Here is a 23718-nt window from a genome sequence, read left to right as displayed (position 1 = left end):
CATGACCCCACCACTTACATGCACTTCAAAGCCCTGTAAGGACTATTATCCCCTCTCAAAATGTAGAAAAAAGTGAAATTCACTACAACAGGGAACCAGCGAGCTTGTGGTGGGACAAAATAAACACTCTGGAGAGATAGCCCTGGGGAGATGGCTCACCTCCAGCAGCATGGACCAAGGCTTGTCTGCAGCAAGGGGAATATTTTTTTTTTGCTCAAAGAGCTGCACCCAGCAAAGACAACCTGAGAAGGTTGCTAAGTAATAATAATACTCTTAATAATAAATCTAAAGATTCTCATAAACGCTTCTTTTGTTGCTGGTGCTTATTATTTATCTCATAGAAAACCCAGGGATACCCCTGGCCCACAGCAAAACCTCCTCTCAGCCCCAGCCTCCTCTCTTGGTGGACAGCAGAGTCACCATGAGCAGAGGAGCAGGAGCAAAGCCCAAGGGGGCTGGCAGGGCACAGCAGTCAGTGTGTCACTGTGATAATCTGCTTAAAGGAGGAGGCCAGGGCATCATTAAATAGCCTGGCCTGAAGTCCTAATGGAGCAGCTGGAAGATCTGCTGCTCTCTCCATACTAAACTGTAGCTCATTTATTACTGCTTTGCATACGCGTCTAGAAATGATCTCTGCCCCAAGCCCTGACTCACAACATTCTCTGTCACCAACCTCCTCCTCTCAAGTTATTGTTGCAAAGGTGACACCTACTTTTTTTATCTACGTTTGACAAAACTAAACAAGCAGATGTTGTCAGACTTTTTTCTCTGGCAACCACAAAACCACGCACAGCAAAATCTCCTTAAAAAAATCATTGCAAAAAAATAATTTACTTGAAAAAGCCCAAGATAAAAAAAAACAAAACAAAACAAAAACAGGAGAGTAGGCTTTTTTAGAACAGACTATTCTATGATTTTGTTTTGACATTATCAGGGAGGATGCTTTGAGTTTCCAAACATTTTTTAGCAGTTCAGCAGGATGAAGAACAACCATCTGGAAGTCATGCAGCAGATGGCCACCAGGATCCTCAAAGAGATCCTCAAAAGATCCTCACTTGGCTTGTATGAGACCAACAAGACAGAGATACTTTCAACCTGGAAATCCATCTGAGACTAGATGGTTCAGAGAGGTAATGGTTGGGTAATAATCATTTCCCTTGCGATCCTTGTTTTCTCCATATACTCTTCCTCACTGTCCTGAATTTGAATGGCTTTCTTCATTCATTGGCAGCAGCTATTTTTGGTTCTTTTGGAAGGTGAAATTGAATTTCTTGCTGGAGTTCATTCAGATTCTCTTGCTTCCACCTGGATTTTCTCATGCTTTTGTCAGTTTAATCAAAATGTGCCTGGATGCCTTATCCCTTCAAGACCAGCCTATGTACTCACAACTTTTGCAGCATGCAGGAGGTCTGTATTTCAAATGCCAATTATTCATCAATTAGAATGGGTAAACTTAAAGGCTTCCTGCAAAAATGTTGTTTTTATGGAGATAAAGAGAAAAAACATCTAATGAACAAACTGTCCTTGAAAGTAGACTTTTCTTTTTTTTTAACAAAAAATTTACTTTTGCTAATAAGAAAAATTAAATTGGCCTCAAAGACCTTATGTTGGCTTTGGATTTTTTGTAAAGGGTTTTTTTTGTGGGTGTTTTTTGGTATGTTTGTTTTGTTTTCTTCTTCTTTCCAACTGACCAAAGTAGCTACAAGGCAAAAAAAGTGCTAAGTTTCAGTGGGCTGGAATTTGAGAAGGAGCAGACATTTTTCTTAAGCAGTGGTAGTGGCATTCACCTTTAACGTTTGGATGCCAAGCTGTCAGCCAGCAACTTCAACACCATCCTTATCTCTCCTCTCTTCTATTTATACATTACACAAAGCTATTTCTTCCTGGGTTTAATTGCACATCAAAGGACCAACTGAATGGATCCTTTTGGAGGTTGCTGATAGCAACACTGGGGAATCCTGCAAATGGGGGTCTAAAATTTCACTTCTTTCCAGTGTTGTATTAGATAATATGGGGAAAGACAGTGAAACACTCAGCAAAAGCACCTTGGCTGTGTTTCTATTATTTGCAAGTTCAGGCTGGACACAGAGAAGATTAAACAACTAATTATTATATAAACTCTCTCCCTCTAACCACAGGTTTCCTGCCAAAGGAGACACCAATGGCAATGATTATTTCGGTTTTTCAGAGGTAGTGGAAGATCTCTGAAAACATTCAGGTGTCTCAGAGTCACTGAACACATCCTTAAAAATGGAGCATAGCCTGTTATTCATTCAGGGATTTAAAAATAAAGGAATCTCCCAGTTCCCTTTAGGCCAAATATATTTGCCTTGGCAAATATGGATTTTGAAGGACTGCCCCAGGATTACAGGAACACAAAAATCACAACACTAAAATTGATTATATTGGACAGAGTATCAGACTGAGGGTTTCACTGACTTGGTAAGTAAATAGAAATGCCTGTGCCTCTATGTTCCCATTGTAAAAGAGATGTGAACACCACAAAGTACTTCAGCTGGCTTAAAACCATTTTCCCAGCACGGAGACTGTCTCCTCTAAGCTTTATGCACAAGAAAGGTAAATAAGCACAGCTCCAGTCTAAGTTGAACAGCCTTTTTTGACATGTTGACTTGATTATTTTTGTCTACATCCCCAAGCTTTCCAGCTCATACTGACTTAGCTTCTCTCAGATGAAACCTCTGGTAAAACTGCTCCTTGTGTTTCAAGATCCTTAAAACTCACTCCTTTGTGTGTCTCAATGTCAATTATTGCTTATTTATGAAAGGAAAGGAAAAGGAAAACACACCAGCCCAGACACACGAAATAATGAATAGACAAAGTTCCACATTCATAAATAAAACAACATACTTCCTATAGCTCTTACATAATCTTAAGGGGTTGTTGTGTTTTAAATCTGGCACCATTTTAGTATGTCTTTTTGTTCTACTATTCTTGTGCTACTTTTAAGTAGCAGAGGTGTTTGACAAGTGAATCTTCAGTGATGGCAACTGCAGCTTTTATTGACTTTTCTGAAAATATTGAGCTAACTCAGAATTACTGAAGTGAACAGCACTTGTGAATGTAAACTAAAACAATAGGTGACTGGTACACATTGTGTGAGAATTTATTTAATTTTCATCCTTGAAAGAAACTGATGGCCAAACCTAGACACACTTTAATGCTGTTGGAAAGCGTTTTTCCTCCCTGGAATGGACATAAACCACTTCCAGGCTTGATTCCACTGCACACACACACACACACAAGTATAATTTACCATAGTAATTTATAGTGGTGCATAAATTTGTAGTCAGGCTAGTCTCCTTAAGCTGTTTCTTGAGGAACTGTGACTTTCTAAAGAGCACAGCCATACAAGGAGTAGGCCATGGATTTGGGGTGAAGTAGAAGAGCTGGAAGACAGCTCAGCCTTGATTGCCAGTGCTTCCTCGTGCCACACAGCTTGGGCCAGTCCCATGAGGAATGCCCCCAAAGAGCTCAAGAGAACATACCTGTTTGCAGATACAGCAAACTAATTACATGGAGGCAAACCTCAACGGAAATAATAATAATAAGAATTAAAATGTTCCAAACAGTACTCATCTGGGAATCTCAATTAGCTCCACAAAGAGTAATTAATTTAGCTTCTTAGCTCTCTGCAAGATAGAGAATTACTAATCTTCCCATTTTATGTACAGGGATATACACATGCAGACTTGTCAATGAGACTTTAGCTGGATTTAGACAGCACATCTTCTTGCAACCTGTTCTCTACCTTGTGCTCTCTCCTGTCATATCAGATGTTATTCTCCCTTTCTTTTTGAGCAAAATTATATTCTGCTGGTTTGGACCTAAGAAGAAATCACTCCAAAGTCTCCAAGGGCTTAACATAACCAAAATCTGATGTACTCGCCATAAGGGTGGCATTAAACACCCTGTACTGTGATAGAAAACATATCCAGTGGGACCCCACCGGATTTTATTTAATAACTCAACAGTGAAGTTTCCCTAATGAGGCTGATGACAAATTTGGCTTTATTTCTTTTACTAAATATTGCAAAAACCCAGGAGATGATCCCATAAAAAAGTCAGATTAAACACCAGGAGAGAGCCCTGCCTTTGACCTCAAATGAAGTGTAGGAATTGTTGGTGCTCTGAGGGCAGCTCTCCAACACAGTGAGATAATAGATCCTTCCCTAAAATAAACACCAACCAGCCATACCAAGAGAGCAGCCTCTAGTTTTATAATCCCTTCACTGAGTTATTATATTGCAACACATACACAATAAGTATGTCATGACCCTACAACAGTATTCTGTAAGAATACAGAGGACTGGGAAAAATAAAGAGAAAGGTTAGTGGCTTTTCAGTCTTAAGTGAATTTGATTTGTCTATATTCTGAAGAAGAAAATATTTGGGTACTTTCAAAATATGAAAGATTATCTGATTTTTTAGATCTTCTTGAGCTCTAAAATTACCTGGAAGGAGGTTGTAGCCAGGTGGGGGCTGGTTTCTTCTCTCAGACAGCTATAGGACAAGAGGAAATGGCCTCAAGCTACATCAGGGGAAGTCCAGGCTGGACATCAGGAAAAATTTCTCCACAGAAAGTGTTGCTAAACATTGGAAGGGGCTACCCAGGGAGGTGAAGGAGTCACCATCCCTGGAGGTCAAGAAATGACTGGCAGTGGGACCATGGTTTAGTTGACATGGTGGTATTCAATCAAAGGTTGGACTTGATGATCTTGAAGATCTTTTCCAACCATCATTCTCTTGCATGATTGTTGAACTGGATATGGTAAGGACTTGGTGACTATTGAGTTATGTGCTGCTCCACAAACATTCACACAGAAACTATCTTTGAATGCAAGGCTGTCCTGCAGGTGAGAGAGGAGGTAGGAGGTGCTGTCATGTATTTTAAACTCTTTCTTAAACTAGGTTTGTGACTTGGAAAAGTTATTTTTCACTGTGTCTCAGTTTCCAACAAAGAAAGTAAGCCTTGCAGCTGGAGTCCATGGCAGCTGTGCTGCTGTGAATGCAGAGTGCACAAGAAATTTTAATTCTGGACTGTGTAAGGGGAGACTTCGGCCTCACTCACATTTTGCTGTTTTTGTTGACTGCAGTTTTTGTAAATGGCCAGACAACTGGGCATGAGGTCCATCACAGTGACACTGCTGGAAAAAGGAACCACATCCCAGTGTGTCTGTCCCCTAGAGCCAAAGTCTACCTTAATTTTCTCAGTTTAGGGTTACTAAACATTTCCCCTGCAAACTCCCTTTGCCACATTTCTCTGACACGAGCCAGCAGCTTGTCTGTTTTGTGTCTCTTTGTGGATGATATGAACTGTGACACGTCCAGGGGATCTTTTACAATTCCTGGTGACAAGGAGGGCTGTGAGCAGCAAAGTGTGTCACATATATTAGTCAGCTGCAAAGCTGAAACTGATAGCAGGGTATGAATAGAGCTGATAGCCGCATCTCTAGCTGATACTTCATGTGGCAGATCATGTTTCTAGGGACTCCTTTGCTTGCCCCAGGGATGGATAGAAAAAAGTCCTGCTGGATCCTTGTGGAAATGTGCTCGTGGTGCTCAGGGCAGGTTTATTAGGAAAGATGGCTGCAAGGCTGGTATGTGCAAAATGCACCACCAGTAGAGCTCTGGAGATGGACCTCATGCCCAGTTGTCTGCTGTGGGAGGGTGAAAAGGAGGTAAAGACATTACTCACCTTGGAGGTCAAGCCACCTCCTGGAATTTCTTGAAGAAGGACAAAGCAAATATCATCCCACCCTCCCCAGCCTGGACCTGACTGAAAAGGGAATTAAACCAGCTTTTAAAATCCCTGGACGATATTGAAGCACTTTATGTTCAGTTGCCAATCAGGCAGATGCATTCCTGTAATGCCCATGATTAACTCTCTTCCCCAATTAGCGAGAATCACAGCTCTTGTGCAAAGTCCTATGGGGACACCCAGTAATTTTCATGGCCTTGAAAGTGAACACTGACAAAAAACTTCACCTGACTTTCCAGGGAGACTCACTGTGGGTGTGCACATGTCACTCTGTGTCTTTGTCACAAGGAGAGGCACAAGATCCCTCTTTCTACCCCTCTTTCTACACCATCACCATCCCATCCCAACAGCCCACTCCTTGAGAAGCTCCTTGGCTTCTTTGGAGGGTGTTTTGCTTTCTAAATTCATTGCCAGAAGGAGAAGAAGAGGATGATCTCTGCCATCTACAAAGTTGTTGGGAACAACAGCAGTATTTCTCACTCCTGAGAAACTTGTCACCATTTTAGGATACTCTGTGCCATGCAGGGGCAGAGGGAAGAGGATTATTCTGTTCTGTGAGATGGGCCCAAGGAAAAGAGAAAACACCAGGGGACAAAAGGGAGAAAAACTCTGCAAATGAACAGTCAGCATAAACAAAGTATATCAGCCCAGGCAAGAAGATAAAGCATGAATGCACTAAACAAATCACAGTGGAATCAGCAACTGGCAAAGTAATTGGCGTTATTACAGCTGATGGAAAATTTCTGATGCCGCCCATGTTCACTTTCGAAACACTGCTCAGACATTTAATTGGCTCAGTTCACATCTAGATGATTGCTCTTTTTGTCCTTCTGGAGTGTATCAGGCCTGTATCTGCAGACAGAAACTTTTGTATGTGCCTCTCTAGCTCTGTCTGTCAGCTGTGAGACAGCACAAACCAAGCAAGGCAAGGGAAGCATGGAAAAGAATGTGTTTCACCTAAATAATTTCAATCTCTCTGTTACCCCAGTTCTTTTTTAAGTTCAGCTCTGGCACTGCCAAATAGTCCTGTGCTTGTAGCACCTAAGATACTGTGAGTTAAATGCCAGGGTAAAAACTGCATGAGTTGATGCCAGCAAAGGGTGGGTTTGGTGCTTTAGTGATAAAATAGGTGAACTTGTTTTCTCTGTCACATAGAAATGCTCCTGTGAGCTCCCTCTGCCCTACTAATCACACCATTTCATGGAATCACAGCATGGTTTTGGTTGGAAGGGACCTTCAAGACCATCTCATTTCTACCCTTCTGTCATGGGCAGGGGCACCTTCCAATGGATCAGGCTGGTCAGAGCACCACCCACCCTGGCCTTGAACAGTGCCAGGGATGGCAGTAAAATCTTAATAATGGCTGAGTGTCTGTGCTCAGAAAGCTCTTCGCCCTCAACCTGCTAGATCTCTTGCCAAGCTGTCCTCATCCTGTGAACCACTGCCAAGCAAACCAACTCCTCCCTGCAGCTCAGGCCTGCATGGACAGGGAAATTTCAGCCAGAGGCACCCTAAATTTTCCCAGTGTTTTACAGAAGCCTCACAAAATCATTAACCTGTAGGCAGCAGCCAGGATCTCAAAGTATGTGAAACTGGGGAATGGTGCTTTTTTAAACTTTCATGAGGAAAAATCAGCTTGGCTTGGTGCTGAGTCACAGATTCCTCCACTCCCTAGGCCTAACCTTGGCTGATTTATCTGCCCTTTAGTGGACAACCAAGTCTAGGAATAACAGGCTCTTTTCTCGGCCAGAAAATGTGGAGGGTGGAAAATGTAGGGTGGACAAGGCTGTGGAGGGAGGATGTCATTGCCCACTTCCCTCCTCTTATCTCTGAGTGTGTTGAGAGCTGCACAACCCCAGGCTGCCTTTGTGGGAAATGCCATGATGGCAGTGGCTCTGCAGCTGTGTGGAGGGATGGCTCCTCAGCTACCAGGGAGTCATTTCTGAGCTCTCCCTGGAAGCAGAGGGAATATTTCTGAACTCACTTGACTGATTCGTTCACCAGCTGATTTCACTAGGATATAACCTATTTAGGTTCACAGCTCTTTCCCAAGGAGGAAGGGGGCCAGAGAAGCTCATTTGTCACATCTCCTCTCATTATAAATCAAAAACAGTGCCATGCTGGGGGACTCCCAGTGCCAAAGGGAGAGGACATTTGGCAGCACGGCTCCCAGAGATTTCTGGAGCTGCTTCACATCAATCTTCCCATTTTTCTTGAAAAGAACTTTTGCATCAAAAGGACATAGCATGTGATAGCAAAGAACAAGCCAGAGTATTTGAAGGGGCAGAGTGGCCCTTCAGCAGCAAATGTGGCTGTACCAAAATGTGGCTCCTGAAAACCTTCAGTAAGGCCACCTGTAATAGAGCAAAACAATTTGAAAGTGCCATGGGTTCCCAACTCAGAATCCAGAGGGATTGCTTCAGGATTAAATCCGTGCCCAGGACTTTCAGGAGCTCCCCAGAAGCACTGAGTTGAAGAACTGGACCATTTTAAAAAAGAAAATGCTTTTGACCCCTGCAAAAAATGGCTAACTATGTGTGACCTAGTGTCACAGTTAGTTTTTGCAGGGACTTCCAGTTCTGTCCTCATGACTCTGTTGCTGTTGCAGGTCCAGCACAGGACCTGGGGAGTCCTACAGACCCTCAGAAGAAGACTGAACCCAAGCTGCCTTCAAAGCAAATTTGAGACCAGAAGGAAGCAAACAGGAAGCACAGAGGAGTTCAGCTTTTTGCTCCTCTATGACAAACAGGACTTACAGAAAATCCCACTAGAAAGGGCTGACTGACAAAGTCCAGTGACAAAAATGGAGGGAAAACACAGGCAGCCTCATGTTATTTTCTTTATCTACCAAGCTGAATATTTTCCCTTCTGGTTACTGCTTCAGAATCCTTGACTCTGAAAAAGAGTCTGGAGATGAGCAATCCAGCACCACAAGAAGCCAAAGGAGACATGTCCATTCTCTTCATCAAAGTTTGATGACATACATGACATCAAAGTTTGATGACACACATGACATACTCTACTCATGGGTAAGTCTTCCTGTGGGAGATGCAATGTACTCCTGGGATTTAGAAAATAAAGGTCTATTCTGTTCTGTGGCCACAACTGAATAACTCAATTTTGGGATTCTTTTCCTGTTTTCTGAAATAGGAGTAACATTATGCCCTGCTTACCGAGACACTGAAATTTATGTGTGAAAAGCATGGCATCAAAACTAAGTATTGCCACCTAAACCAAAATGAAGGTGCACAAAAAAGAAACAAGGTAATGTGTGTGCCATTAAAATCCTGACACCAGATGCCAGAAGTAGGTTGAATTTGCTGAGGTACTCCCGCTGTTCCTTTTCATCAAGCATGGGGAAATACTGCTTTTACAGATAAACATTGTGATGTGGTGAATATCCAGAATTTAATGAAGTCCATTATAACAGATGAAAATGAAGCTTTCATTAGTTTATGAATACCTCATTCATTTTAGTTTTGGGTTGTTTTTTTTTTTTTTTTTTTGAATTGAGAAAGAATGTTTTCCCTAAGCAAGTGCCAAGTAAGAGAGTAAACATCTTCTGCTCTTACACCTTCATCTCCTCCCCAAGGCTGTCACTCCTGCAAGGAAAAAGCTCTTATTACACCAGCCTTGCCCACAGTGCTGTTGCAAACCTCTCCCAGTGAGATGCACCCAGTCTTAGCAACAGCTGGCCACAGCTGGCTGTACCAATGGACTCTGCAGAGCCAGTTCCCACTCCTGCCTGACTCTGTGGGGTTTTTCAACTCCAATCTTCACCTTTTATTGTCATACACACTTTGGGCCAAGAACAATAATATATTTGCTTTATGATGCTCTCGTCATGACAGGGATTTTATGGACTGCCACGATATCATCTTCATAACTGTGGCCATACTGCTGATTAAAAGGGTCACCCTGGCACAAGGGAATCTATAATGTCTTTATTTGTTCACAGGAAGGATACACCATGAGTTCAAGTTTCTCTCTTCAGCTTTGGACTCTTGGTGCTTTGATCCTGATCACCTTTGAGAATAAAAGGGGAATTTAGCTCTTAAATGTGGTTTTGTCACTGGTGTCTCAGTTAACACCATCCATAAAAGGATCATTTTCTTTGTTACACAGGACAAGGCTGAGACCACAGACTTGAAACAGGAGTAGAATGATAAAAACTATATCTTTTTAGCTAAAAAGGGACAATCATTAACCATGTAAATAAATGAGCCACTATCACATTTTAGTAACACAGTCCTTTCTGTTGCTCATTCATGAAGAGGACTGAATAGAAAATGTTTCAAGGCTTCAGAAATATTTTTACTTTTTTTTTAGTTGGAGAATTACACATCCTGGTATTTCAGCACTACAGACACCTGCTGACAGTATGATTGCAAAACAGGACATTCTTGAGGCTGCAAGAAAACAGGCACAAAAAAGAGAATCCTGTTATCAAGTAAAATATCTGAAGACTGTGGGTCTGAGTGTGTGTTTTTTTTCTCTGACTTCTAAAAGCATCACATCCTCAAATTCAAACGAGCAGATGGCTGCCTGAAACACTCTGAAACCAGCAAGCTGCTTGCCTTGGACATATTATTTTGGTGTCTTGATGCTTTGACTCTCTCATAGATTTTTATTTCATTTGGGTTTGATCCAAGGCGGCTGGAGAGGATTTTAAAGTCACCAATGACCTCTGAACCTCAAGGATGGCATTTTGGGGCATTTTATCTTAAAGAAGAGATAAGGGCAGAAATGGCCATACATTCACCCTCCAATGGGAGCGAAAAATATAATTACATAACTTGTGGTTTCAGTCACAGCTGAAGTAAACTGCTGAGGCTGTACAGAGAAGAGGTGATACTGGTGGGGGGAGAAATGCTTTGAAAGCTTGCAACCACAGCACCACCTCTTTTTGCTGACACTGCACAGCTACAGCTGATGGCAACTTCGGTCCTACCTCCATGTTCTTCCAAAGAAGCAACCCTAAGTCATACCTGCTCCTGGCTAAGTGTCTGAGTTTTAGTTTCTTGCCTCAGAAAGAGTGCCCAAATGTAATCTTTGATATGAAGTCAGGTCTTTGGAATTGCCAGTAGATAAAGAACCTTGCATTCATTTTCCCTGCAACTGTGACTGCTCTTCAATCCTGACCTTGATTGCTCCCAGTAAGAGATAATACAAATCTCATTCCTCACATAGACTTCCCAAGATGTTGTCTTGAGCTTCATCTCACAGGTGCTAAATGGCTTTTCATGCAGGAGATAAGCTGAAGTTCTCTGATGAAGGATAAGGCTGATAAATTTGCTCCTTGGGAGCCAGGGGAGGATGTGGTAAAGGTCACCTAGGAGAGAGAACTAAGCTGGTAGCACAGCAGGTCATGATGACACTGAATCATGATCAGGCCACCATCTCAAGGAGAGGAGCAAGGCATTGCAGAGGGTACAATTTCTTTTGATGCACTAGTCCTAGGTCATGTGAAGGGAAAGATTTCTTTTTTCCTCCCTTACCCTGTCAGGGCTTCTTATGGACTCCTTCCAGCCGTCTGAGGCTCCTGTTTTTACACTTCCACCAATGTCCTGCACCTTTACCCAGCCACAGTATCATGGTGTGACCATTCCCTCTCAAATTTTCTACTTCACCCACTTATCCTCACCAAGATTATGCTCTACTCATATCTGGGTTTCTTATTTCCCATCGTTCTTATTGAACCACAGGAACTTATTAAAAAATGGGAGCATCATCTAGTGCAGCTGCTGCTCAAACATAAGGGACCAGAACTACAGTATTCCTTTATGAGGAGATCAGTGACAACTAATTTTGGTGGCACATAGATAAAATACTGATTTAATTTATCTGGATCTAGTAAAATCTGAACAGAGCTTATATGAAATCATGCCTATATGTCAGTTAATGAAATTCTGGGCTGCTTCTGGGAAGGCTGACAATTGTAAAACCAGTCTGCCAAACTTCCATTCACAGCTTCACTGCAAAATCATTACAGATATGACAAAACCCACCAAATTCACAGAGGTGTGTGTGAACACACATGTGAGAATGGGGAGCACTATGTTTTCTCCCTCCCAAGCCAACCTGGCTGCTCAGAGGGGACAGGAGATCAAGGAACAGATGCTCTTGATGCTGCCAGCAATACTCAGTGTTGTGGGACCTTTTTTCTTCCCCCACCTGAAAACTTGAATCTGAAATCACCTCTGCAAGGAAACTGTATGAGCTTTCACTACTGATGGTGCTCCCAGTGCATGGAAAGGGCTGGCAAAGGCCTCAGGCCACCCATCCACAAACCATCTCACCCTTCCAATTGCACCACATAATGGTTTGAGTTGAAAGGAACCTTAAAGATCATTTAATCCAGCCCCTCTGCCATGGACAGGGACAACTTTCACTATCCCAGGGTGCTCAGAGTCCCATCCAGCCTGGCCTTGGACACTGCAGGGATCCAGGGCCAGCCCCAGCTGCTCTGGGCACCCTGTGCCAGGGCCTGCCCACCCTCCCAGCCAGCAATTCCTTCCCAATATCCCAGCTGGGCCTGCCCTCTGGCACTGGGAAGCCATTGCCTGGCTGCTGTCCCTGCAGGCCTTGTCCCCAGTCCCTGGGCAGCTCTCCTGGAGCCCCTTTAGGCACTAGAAAGGGTTCTAAGATAATCAGGAGACTGATTATTTTAGCCAGCCAAGCGGTCTGCTGTGCCCTTAGAGATGGACACTAGGGGTTGATGCAGATTGTTTACACTGGTGCTCTTTGCATCTGGTTTGCTGCACCCAGAAACCACAGAAGGCTGAAATGAATCTACAGTGCACCCTATCTGCTGGCCACGTGTGCCCTAATTCCCTTGTGTTTATATTTGTGCTCGTTATGACACAAGCAACCAGGGTGAGCATAAAACATTATTCCCTGGGGAATAGTGATTTTCAAGCAGTTACTCTGCAGGTAAAATGCAGGGTGCTGGCAAGAACTGCCTGCAAAGTTTGATGCCTTGATTTCTGTTGTGTGGATCAATATTAATAGCAATATTATATTTCCAGAGCTGGCAAAGCTATTGATTATTTGGTATGTAGCAGTTCATTTATACTTGAGAGCAAACTGGGACACTGAAACAACAAATGTGCAGCTGTTAACAAGCAACACAGGACATTGAGTTTCAGTGACACAACTGGGATATCAATTCCTTTGTCTAAAATGGAACATCTTTAACATGTCAAAAGTATAATTTACTTATCTGACTTACTGCCATACCTGGGGAAAGTACCTTTTTCCCCTGAAACCTGCAGACTGAGGTCATGTTTCCAAATATGTGCCAAATACTATCAATAATTTCATCCCCACTGTGACCAAACACTTGAGGTATTCTTGAAGGGGAAATGTTTTGTTTGATATGTTTAAACAAGTATTAAATCAGATCACCCTGTTCATAAGAAGATTTCAATGAAGAAAAAGATAATGAAACATCACACTGTGGCTGCAGGAGCTGAGCCAGAGATATTTCTTTTCAATGAGGTTTTTAACTCAGTGAGAAAAAATAGATACCTATATCTATATATGTGTGTAAATATATTTTGATAGGGTGAATTCAAAATAAAATTTTCTATATCAAATGAAGGATTCACTTGCACTTGAAAGACATAATAATGCAGTATGCTTCCATGAGTTTCTTTATTATATATAATCTACAGTTGTCTCCTAGGGGTACATTTAACTATCAAGGACTAAAGTGTTGAAAGCAAATTATATAAAACACCTATCTTATGGCTGAAACTTAGTGAAGAAGGAAACCCCTCATGGTAAGGGAGATAAAAAAAATTAAAAATAATGGGTGACATTCCCTGTTGCAGGAAAGAAAACCTCAATGGCTTAATAATCTTTTTTCATGAGCTTGAAGAGGCTGGGGAGGTGACTAGTAAATAGGCAGGAAATGTACTATACATTGCCTTTTGGGGGATAATATAGCATTTTCTCTGCTATCAACATGTTAAACCCTGCAAGTTTAGCTGCCTTTGCAACTGTCTACAATTTGGACAGGTCAGGATCAAGGGAGGCTGGATCAGCTTCAGGTGGTGGCTCCCCTCTCCCACTGCTGACAAATGGAGTTTAGAGTGAAGGAGTCCAGTTTCTCAGCTGGGCCTGAGCCTCTTCAGCCAGCAGTAATTAAATGTGCCCAGAAATATTCCCAGGCTTGGAGGCCAACTGGCACAGAGAGTTTTGTACCTCTGCTCACAGCCGTGTCTTAACCTTCCTAGTACAGCAGCTAAATGCAAACAGCTCGCAGGGATGAACCCTGATCCATGCTTAAGGATGATTTAGGAGCTTGCTAGTTGGACCAAAAGTGTGCTAAGAACTGGTTTAGTACTTTGAGTATACCCAGTTACATCCCCGTGAATGTTCCCAGACACTGCTTAACTTGCTTAAGTTATTGTTATGACATATTTCCTTTCCTGATCAAGATTATTTCTTTCCAGCCAGAAGAAAGGAATTGCATGGCTGCAAATTTGGTTATGACAATAATCCTTCTGCTGGTTCATGAAATCACTCTTACTCAATAGGATTCATGTTTACTGCTGCCTGCAATCTAAGAATCTTTGCAAGGAAGCAGATGTGGTGTGTTTAAAGCTAAAAAAAATGCTATGCATGGAGAGATGAACTTCATAAGCAAATCACTGTCCTCCTTATCCCATTGCACTTCTGTCTGATACTGCATATTCAAAGTTTGCTACTTTAAATTGCTTACCCCCAAAAAAGCATCGCACCTCAAGTATTTGCCATATGCTCTAACTGTGCCACACTGGTGTGCTGGTTTTGTCTGGGGCAGGGTTCTTTTTCTTCCCAGGGGCTATTACAGGGCTGTGTTTGGGTTTGTGCTGGATGATAACACAGAGATGTTTTTGTTCTTGCTGAGCAGGGCTTGCACAGAGCCAAAGCCTTTGCTGCTTCCTGCACTGCCAGGCTGGGGAGGGGATGGGGGTGATTGGGAGCTGGGAGGAGACACAGCCAGGACAGGTGATGACCCCAGGTGACCAAAGGAATGTTCCAGACCATGTGACATCATGCTCAGTGTATAAAGTATAGGGGAAGAAGGAGGGAGGGGGGATGTTTGGAGTGATGGTGTTTGTCTTCCCAAGTCACTGTTACATGTGATGGGTTCTGGCTCTCTGGAGGTGACTGAACACCTGCCTGCCCATGGCAAGCAGGGAATTAATTCCCTTTTTTGCTCTGCTTGTGTGCAAGGCTTTTATTTTCCCTATTAAACTGTCTTTATACCAACCCATGCATTTTCCATCTTTTACCCTTCCAATTCTCTCCCTGATCCTGCTAATGGGGGAGTGAGTGAGGGACTATGAGGGGGCTGCTGGGGTTAAACCATGACATCTGGGATACCATCAGATGTCCCATAGCAACTTTCTGTTCTGACCTGCAAAAGGCAGAGCAAGTCTGTTTTCATGGATTTCTCTCAGCTACAAGAAGCTGAATGCAAGCTCTTTACTTTAAGAAGAGTTGATTTTATCAAGGCAAGGCCATCTGGCAGAAGATAGAACAGGACTAATGCAATCCCAAACCAAGAGGGAAGATCTTGGTGCTGCATCATCCAAATCTTGGCACCCTCCTACATCCCACAGGGACTCGAGGTAGAGCAGGAGGGCAGAGGAAATAGTTCACGCCTACACCTTCACCACACAGACACCACAAAGCCTTCCCAGTGAAAAGGTTTCAAAGCTGCCATCAGAAACTCTTACTCTGGTATGGGAGCTGTTCAGAGGAACCCACCTCTTTGAATGGTTTAGCTCATGACAGTTCTAACAATCACCTGTGCAGCAACATACTCATGGTTTGCAGACAGAGCTTGTGAGGGAACTCCTTATCCTGGTGAGCTGGCTGTATTTCTGCAATGGCACTTTCTTTGTGGACAGCACCAGGGCTGCCATCCACCTTTTGTAGTTTTGCCTGGAAGAAGCAGCTAAAAGGCACCATGTGGGCTCACAGCCTCGATGTTTCACAGTGCCTTCCTGACTCAGGGAGCAATAACGCCAGGAGCATGGCAGATTCCTTCATGCCAGCAGAATCTAATGCCTTATGATCCTGTGATCTAGTGCAAAAGGCAGGAGGAGTGGGAAGCCCAGCAGGCACCTGATTGAAGAGGCTGGGGGGAGACAAGAGGAGACGGTGTCCTGCTGTGCGTTTCTCCCACCTCCATAACCTCCTTATTTTCAAAGAGTTTCCACAGGGCTGTGGTAGCTATTGTTCTCCACACCTGGTGTGTCCTCGTCCCCACTACACTGACAGTTTGGGATTCTCACACTGCCAGCCCTTCCTCTTCCTGACACTGAAATTAGCAGTTTGTTTGGCTTCAGGAGGAAAAAAAAATAAAAGTGTGTGCAACTCAGACACCCCCCTGTGCACACAATGTGCAGGATGAGGCTGCCTAGCCCACAACCAGCATGGGCTGCCTGGGCATATAATCATGCTCAGGCATTCCACACCCATGTGTCTGCCCCTTTTCCTTCCAAATGTGGCCACAGCACCTGGGTCAAGCTTTGGCACAACAACAACAACAACAATAGCACAAGCTATTGATGTGCAGAGTCAGCAGTGAATGAGCAATTTTTCATGTTTGATTTTCAAGAAGGCTGCAGATTCGTCTTGGCCATTAACATGAAAAGGGGGCTAATCCAAAGCTAGAGCAAAGTTTAAGGGGTAATTTGCACAGGCAGGTAAGATAAAGTAAAAGTTGTTCTTTTCTCTGTTTGGCCCGGTAAAATGAGAAATACTATCAGGGCTGTGCATTTTTTGAAACATCCATTATTTCTTTTTTCCTTGGAAGGACTGACACAGATTTAAGCACTACTGTTATTATCTCTAAAATGACAGAGACATTTTCATGTGAGTTTCCTTTCACAGCCTGATATCCATATTCACCATGTGCATTCCTTTGATTCAGGGACTGCAGCTCCCCTGTGGTCCAAGGACTCAAGGTTCATTTTGTGTAGCTCTTTCTGCCAAAATGGGGTTATTAGAGACAGAAAAAATCGCAAGGTCACCCACAGCCTTGATAGAAACAGGAGGGTAGGAGAATATTAGGAAGAAACTATTAGCTCTAATATCCAGCTGCATTTGGCAAATCTGAGTGTATTTGGATTGCCTATACCAGCTTTTCACTCCCCTGCTACCAAATGATTGCCCTGGCCCCAGTGATTAACCACCTGAATACACCCAAGAAGGATATTCACAGAAAAGATCTCATGATGAAAAGGCTATTCCTGGCATTCTTTCCATCACATCATAATCTGTCCACTAATATGGCTTGAGATCTCAGCTGATCAAAAGGTCATAAGATGCTGCTGCTAAGTATCACTCTGTCTCTGTTCAGCCAAAGGCATTTTTACTCCATTCAACAGGCAGAGGAACGTAATAGCAAAGCCTTCAAATCTGTTTGTATAATAGATGAAGTCCTCTCTTTATGGCATTATTCATCCTTCAGGGAATGGCACCTGATAAATAAATCTCTAGTTCCCAGTGAATTTAAATAAAACAAAGGCAAATCATATCCCTGTGCACTGTAAATATAAAACTGCACACAACATAAGACTTCCACCATCTCCTTTGATAAAAAAGCTATAAAGTACTGACCACCCTCAGACAGTGCCAAAATCTAGGGAGCCCAGATCTCTGAGTAAATTACAAAAGGCATGGTAGTAACAGAGGAAGGACTTGAAGATACATAACTCATTTAGTCTAATGAAATGGTAAAACTTTCACCTTTTTGTCTTCATGCTAGTAAAAACTAGAAAGGTAGGAAAGGGTGGTTATTGGCACATCAATAGCAATAATGGAGTGAAAGTGGGGAGAAATCTAATAAATGGGTCAATGTGTTTCTCAGTGAATAACACTAGGGGGGACAATTTTCAAGCATCCTGGGGTGAATAAAATACCGAACCACATCCTACTCAATACCATGACTTGGCCTAGCTGGTGGCAACTGGTCCTTGTGATTCCAGTCATTGCCTCCAGCAGCAACTCCAGGCACTTCTCTGGCCATCCTGCTTCCAAACCTCTCAACATGGGCAGGGATTGCTGCCCAAAGGAGCAGGGAGAGAGGGCACCACTGCCAAGAGCCAGCTGCCACCTGCAGCCTAGCGGGTCTGCAGAGGTACATCCTGTAAGCAACACCAGTGGGAAACTGTTTTGTGTTTCCAGCACACCTGAAGTGTTGTCACAAACTAATTAAACCCCTCCAGCATTTCCCAGACTATCCACCCACTCTTTGGCTTCCCAGAGCGCTATACCAGGACCAACAGGCAGTTTCTTTAACTGCAGCTGGCAGTCATTTTGCTCCTCTCCATGCTTTCAAAGCTGAGAGCCATCAAAGATTAGGAGGAAAAAAAAAAAAAAAAAATCATGACTATTTTTCCCTAAGAAGCAGAACTGGTAATAGGCTTCAGGAAAAATCCTTCTAAATGCAAGTGATAAGCATAGACTGTGTGAAGGCTGACAGGTCTGATTATAATTATCACTGCGAGGGGACTAGCACTAACCTCCCTTCTGGAAGGCAATGACAATTCCTGGAAGGGAACATGCAAGTGAATTATTATAAACAAAATCATTGCAAGTAGAGTTGTCTTTCACTGGGAAGCTAAACAAGATCCAGCTTTGGGAGTGAAAAAAAAAAAACAAACCCAAGCCTTAAGAATTTATTAAAGTTTACCCTGATAGAAAATGTCACTTAATAATATATTTAAGTTTGGCTGACTCCAGAATGATGGGGCTAAAAGAGTCAAGTGGTACACATGAAGTGTAAGATGAAGTCATTCATGCAAGAGGTGTTTGGAAATAAAGGATGTATTCTGGAAGTATGCTTGAAGAACATACATGCATTTAAACATGAACAAGGAGTCCCAGGGAGGATGTTGATTCAGACTGAGATAAACATGCAAAACTAAGGAAAAAACCCAATCCACCTTGCATCAACCTTTCCCCCTTCCTCACATCCTAGCAGGAAGAAAACCAAACAAAACCAATACAAATCTCTTCAAATTGGTTCTATCCATAGACATCCTTGCTTTGAATCTATACATTAACTGAAATACAACGGCATCAGCTTTCAGCAGGGTTGAAGTAGACAGGATAGGTTGTATTCCCTTAAGATCATCCTGTCCTGACCTTTCTGCTTTCTTTGATGGCATTTCATTTTTCTTAGTCTGCATGTTTTTTTGGGCATTTTTTCACTCCGTTTTCATTGGAAACTTGGAAACAGAGAAGTTTGGGCAATCTGGACTGAAAGTAGCTTTTCCTTTCCGAAAGCAGGAAAACAGATATTATCTCAATAGGGGCTATAACTGCATAGGACATGAAGAGAAGAGCCTCAGAGTCAAAAGCTGCTTTAAGAGTTTCATTCTCATTATATCTCAATGGAGTGGAGCAAATAAATTGTGCAAGGAGACATATGGAAGCTCACTACACAAATGGCCTATTTAAGGCTCTTACTTCCTAATTAGGTCCTGGTGTCAGGAGGTTGGTAACAATTATTCACACATAGATCATTTGGATACGATACAAACTGTTCTAAAACCCAAACCATCATAATGGAATGCATTAAAAGAAACACAAATTAACATTTTAGACTCATTTGCTTAGTGCTTGGATTTTCAATTTCTGTGATACATATACCTACATTTTGTGTCCAGCACTGTAAAATTGTGTTTGGAAAGGGAAAAGCAGAAAACAAAAATCACCACAGCCATATCCCCTTGTTCTTACCTTGTTCACGGATTTCGTCACTGGACTCTGCACAGGGAACCCACACTCTCTTCCCAAATTCTTCATCTGACCCTGTGGAGCAAAGACAAAAAAAAAAAAAGAAATAAAACTTTGATTGTAGGGATGAGTGTATAGAAAATGGTCACAAACACCCTGAGTATTTTTTTTGCTCTGCCCTTTTGATTTCCTTGCATGTTTCAGTATGACCACCACCACCACTTACCAGCTGTGAGCACCCAGTGGTGGGGCCCACCCTCGGTCCTGCAGTGTTCTGTAAGGTCTGTAAGGAAGTGTAAGCTTCCCCCACAAGTGTCCCCTGTAAGCATGTTGGCATGACAGAGCCAGCACAGCTTTCCCCAGCAGCCCTGGGGCACACAATGAGCCCTGATCTCAGGGGGTGACGCCGTGGATTCCTCTGACAACCTGTGCTAGAACAGCCTGGGAAGAGGGCAGAAGGATGTCCCAAGAAGCCAACCTGCCTGGTTTGTGTAAGAGTTAAAGTAGGGAGCTGAAGCCAAGGATTACAACATTGCAAAACCATTTAAAACAGAGTAAGTGCTCGTGATTCAACAGCGTGACTACAGCAAACCTGCTCTGCATTGTGCTTTGGTACTTCTGGTATGAAAATGAGGTCTTCCTCTCCCCTTCCTCCCCTCCCACCTCCTCTCCCCTTTGTCTACCTCTCCAGCCCTTCACACAAAGGTGAAATATTTCACATTTTCACCTGTGGTGATGCAGATCAGAGAGTGTTTGCTTTGCTTTTCTTTGCTTTTCACTGATTTTGCCAAAGGCATCCTTTTAAGCATCAGTCTGTGCAAAGATAATAGGTGACACAATTCTCTATAACTGGAATCAGCAACAAATCAGCCATCTGCCACTCCAGGGGTCTGAGATTAACCCAGCTACTGGACCATGACTGCAAAGCATTTGCACATTTAGATTACAGAAATGTGAGGTTACAGGTCCAAAAAAATAAGACTGGGAGTGGGGAAAGTGTGGGGAGAAGGAGTGGAAGACAGCCTCAGAAGAGCCCTTTAGATTAACCCTTCCTGACACAAGTCACCTCATAGCAACAGTGTTTCTCATTATAAAGTGCTAAAAAGGATGAAGGATTTGAAGGAAGCAACTTGAGACACATTAGGCATCATGTTTCTGGAGAACACATGCAAAGACATTTCTTTTAAACAGGGAAATATGAAGACAAAAAACCTACAGCTGCCTTGTCAAAGCCTTCCCTCCTTCAGAAGCATGACCAAGCTGCCCAGATGGCTGACTTGGTCACTTGGAAAGAAAAAGAGTAGCATTTCTGCCCCAACATGGACAAAATGCATTCCACAAGCTATGGTCAAGATTTCAAGAAATGAAAGAGGTCTGCCTACTGAAATAACAAGGTTTCTGAAGATCTCTTCATTTGTTACTCCCAGTTCTTCTTCTTGAATAACAAATATTATTTTGCTGCTGTGCACACACGGATGCTGTCACTCCATATTAACATCTGTCCATGTCTTTGGGATCCTCTCTATAAATCTGTTGAGAGTTGTTATTTGACAACTGAAGAATTTGAAAACTGAAGAAGTTTAAATCAGCAGTAAACACCAGCTGGCCACAGGTCTAAAAGCAGTGGTCTGTACAGTGTGTGGTGGGTCAGGACAAGAAGTAGGATCTCCTCTGGACATGTTGATAGGCTTTAACCTCCACTTTCTCTTGCAGGTTAGGATCCCACAGATCCCTGAGATTCCCATCCTCAGAGATCTCAGGTTAAGAAGAGGAGGTTCTGGCCAGAGGAACAAGTGTAGCTGAAGCCAAAAGTGTCAGCAAGAAAATCTGGAAAATTCTGGAACATCTGGAAAATTCCAGAATATCTCACCTATAAGGAAAGACTGGAGGAGAGAGGATTCCATGGAGATCTTGAGCATTTGCCCATACCTCAAAAGGCTCCAGGAGAGCTGGAGAAGAACTTGGGACAAGGATATGAAGTGGCAGGATGCAGGGAATGGCTTCCCACTGCCAGAGGGCAGGGATAGATAAGATATTGGGAAGGAATTCTTGGCTGTTGGGTGGAGAAGCCCTAGCACAGGGTGCCCAGAGCAGCTGTGGCTGCCCCATCCATGGAAATGTTCCAAGGCTGGACAGGGCTTGGAGCAGCCTGGTGTAGTGGGAGGTGTCCCTGCCATGGCAGGGGGTGGAACTGCATCAGCTTTAAGGTTCATTCCAACACAAACCATTTAAGGATTCTGTGATTCTATGAAGTTCAGGCAAGGTCTGCATGGTGTGAGCCCTGGCTGGGGATGGTGTTTCAAACAGCTCAACTCAAGACATTCAGTGAGACAGCTGAAAACCAAACAGCATGCACATGTCTTTACAGAAAACCAATGTGCTTTATGCATGTCCTTTATTCAGAGAAAACATGTAGGATGGGGTGGAAGGTACAAGAACACACTCCAGGTTCTTTGGGCAACCCTCCTGTTGATATTTCCGCGGTGAAGAAACCAAGATTTCCTGGGTCAACTATTGCACACACTGCAGTCGCAACAAAGGAAAAGAGCAAGAAGAAATGGCAGCACCTTCTCTGCACCAGCCCAAGCTGAACTGCAGCAAGTACAGAGTACAAAGCACAGCTGAGAGGTGAGGGAGAGCAAGGGATCAGCCGCTTTTTTCATCCTACTTCATTCAAAATATGCTGGCATCAACTTAGAAATGAGTGCCACTCCCAACAGCGTTAATTTGAGACAGAACATTTGATCCTCCATAGAGGAAGGACTATTGATCTGTAGGGAACTGTGAGAAGAAGAGGATGAGGGGAGCATGCTAGACAACACCTTTAAGTCTGCCTGAACTCCCCCTTATTTATCACAGCATTTCCAAAAGCCTTTCCTGGGCAGGGGTAGGTCCTCCCAAACCAGGTCTACATGTCTGAGACCAAAGGTGAGGTTTGAAGTGGTTTGAATGTGTACTAGGGCATGGTTTTCAGGTGAGAAAGAGGTCATGGGGATCATCCCATGCCTGAGACTACAAAATGGGCCAAGCTAACAACCCAATAATCCACAAGCTTCTGAGATGCAGCAAGCTAATGAGGCTCTGCCCGTGCTTTAGAAAGGTCTCCTTGAACTTGACCTGCTGACTATGTGAGGGCTAAAACTGCTGCTCTAACAGCATCTAGACCTGTTTTCAAAACCAGAGACTGGGGTTTTACCTTCCTCCAGTCCCTAGTTTCTGCAATGACAACCCAAAACTTCCTGAAAAGGGGAGAGGGAAATATCTTTGCACTTTACTGCACAACAAAGTAATTTTACAAAGTAATAATTACAAATATTACAAAGTAATAATTTTTAAAACGTTAAAAAATATATATATAAATCAAAATTCTGTTAGAAAAGAAGTGGTTTGGTTTGGTTTGGTTTGGTTTTATCCTTGCCTGTGAATGGAATGACAAAGGGATCAACACAGGATAAAATCTTCCCCCTCAGATGGAAATCACCACAGCCCTTGCAAACTCCAGCTTCTTGCAAATTAACCAACATCGCAAAATGATGCAGTTTCAGCCCTACATGTGTGTTTGTTTGTTTGCTTGTTTTATCCAGACAGGTTTTTGCAGGAAGGGGCTTTTGCAGCCCAAACAGCGCCACTGCACCAACCCGGAGCTGAGCCGAGCTGTGGAGCTGCTTGGAAGTTGCCTCATCTCCCAGCAAATGAGAATCGGGGGGAAACACCGGCGCAGGCGATGCTGCACCTTGCAGCAGAGACTCCTGTGTCCTACAAGTAACCTTGCATCAAGATACAGAGGCTCGGCAGCAGCATTACGGGCACCATGAGGAGGAGGAGGAGGACAGCGACTGGGAAGGGAAGGGCAACAGGAAAACAGTCAAAAAACTCCCTGAGAGTCTTCTTTTCCTCCTTCGGGGAAAGAAAAAATATATATAAAAAAATAAAAATCCCTCTCCGACATAGAGAGGGAAGGAGGGGATGAACCCCTTTACACTCCAAGTCCCCTCCCTTTCCCAGAGCTTCTAAATATCACTGGAGGTGGGGCCGGGGGGGAAGCTGGAGGAGAAAAGGATCACATTTAAAAGGCGAAGGGGAAGCAGGGAGGAGGGAGGACACTCCTGAGCCCGGCCAGTGGCCCCACGGTCTCAGCCATTCTCATTCCTGACACGTTTCCCTGCTCTCCAGCACAGCCCAGCTTCGAAATA

The 23718-nt window shown here is 43.3% G+C and overlaps 1 protein-coding gene across 2 annotated transcripts in view; it reads right to left on the bottom strand.

Moving 5' to 3' along the window:
* The window catches only part of SETBP1 (SET binding protein 1), a 271241-nt gene that overhangs the window by 128271 nt on the left and 119252 nt on the right, over positions 1–23718 (bottom strand). For both annotated transcript variants that reach the window (XM_058864577.1, XM_058864578.1), the window contains exon 4: positions 19529–19600. In XM_058864577.1, the coding sequence (XP_058720560.1) occupies positions 19529–19600 (72 nt within the window). The remainder of the gene's footprint in view (positions 1–19528; positions 19601–23718) is intronic.

The sequence above is a fragment of the Poecile atricapillus genome, chromosome Z (genome assembly GCF_030490865.1).
Source record: "Poecile atricapillus isolate bPoeAtr1 chromosome Z, bPoeAtr1.hap1, whole genome shotgun sequence".
In the NCBI taxonomy this organism is placed as follows: Eukaryota; Metazoa; Chordata; class Aves; order Passeriformes; family Paridae; genus Poecile; species Poecile atricapillus.
This window is presented reverse-complemented; position numbering and strand designations above follow the sequence as displayed.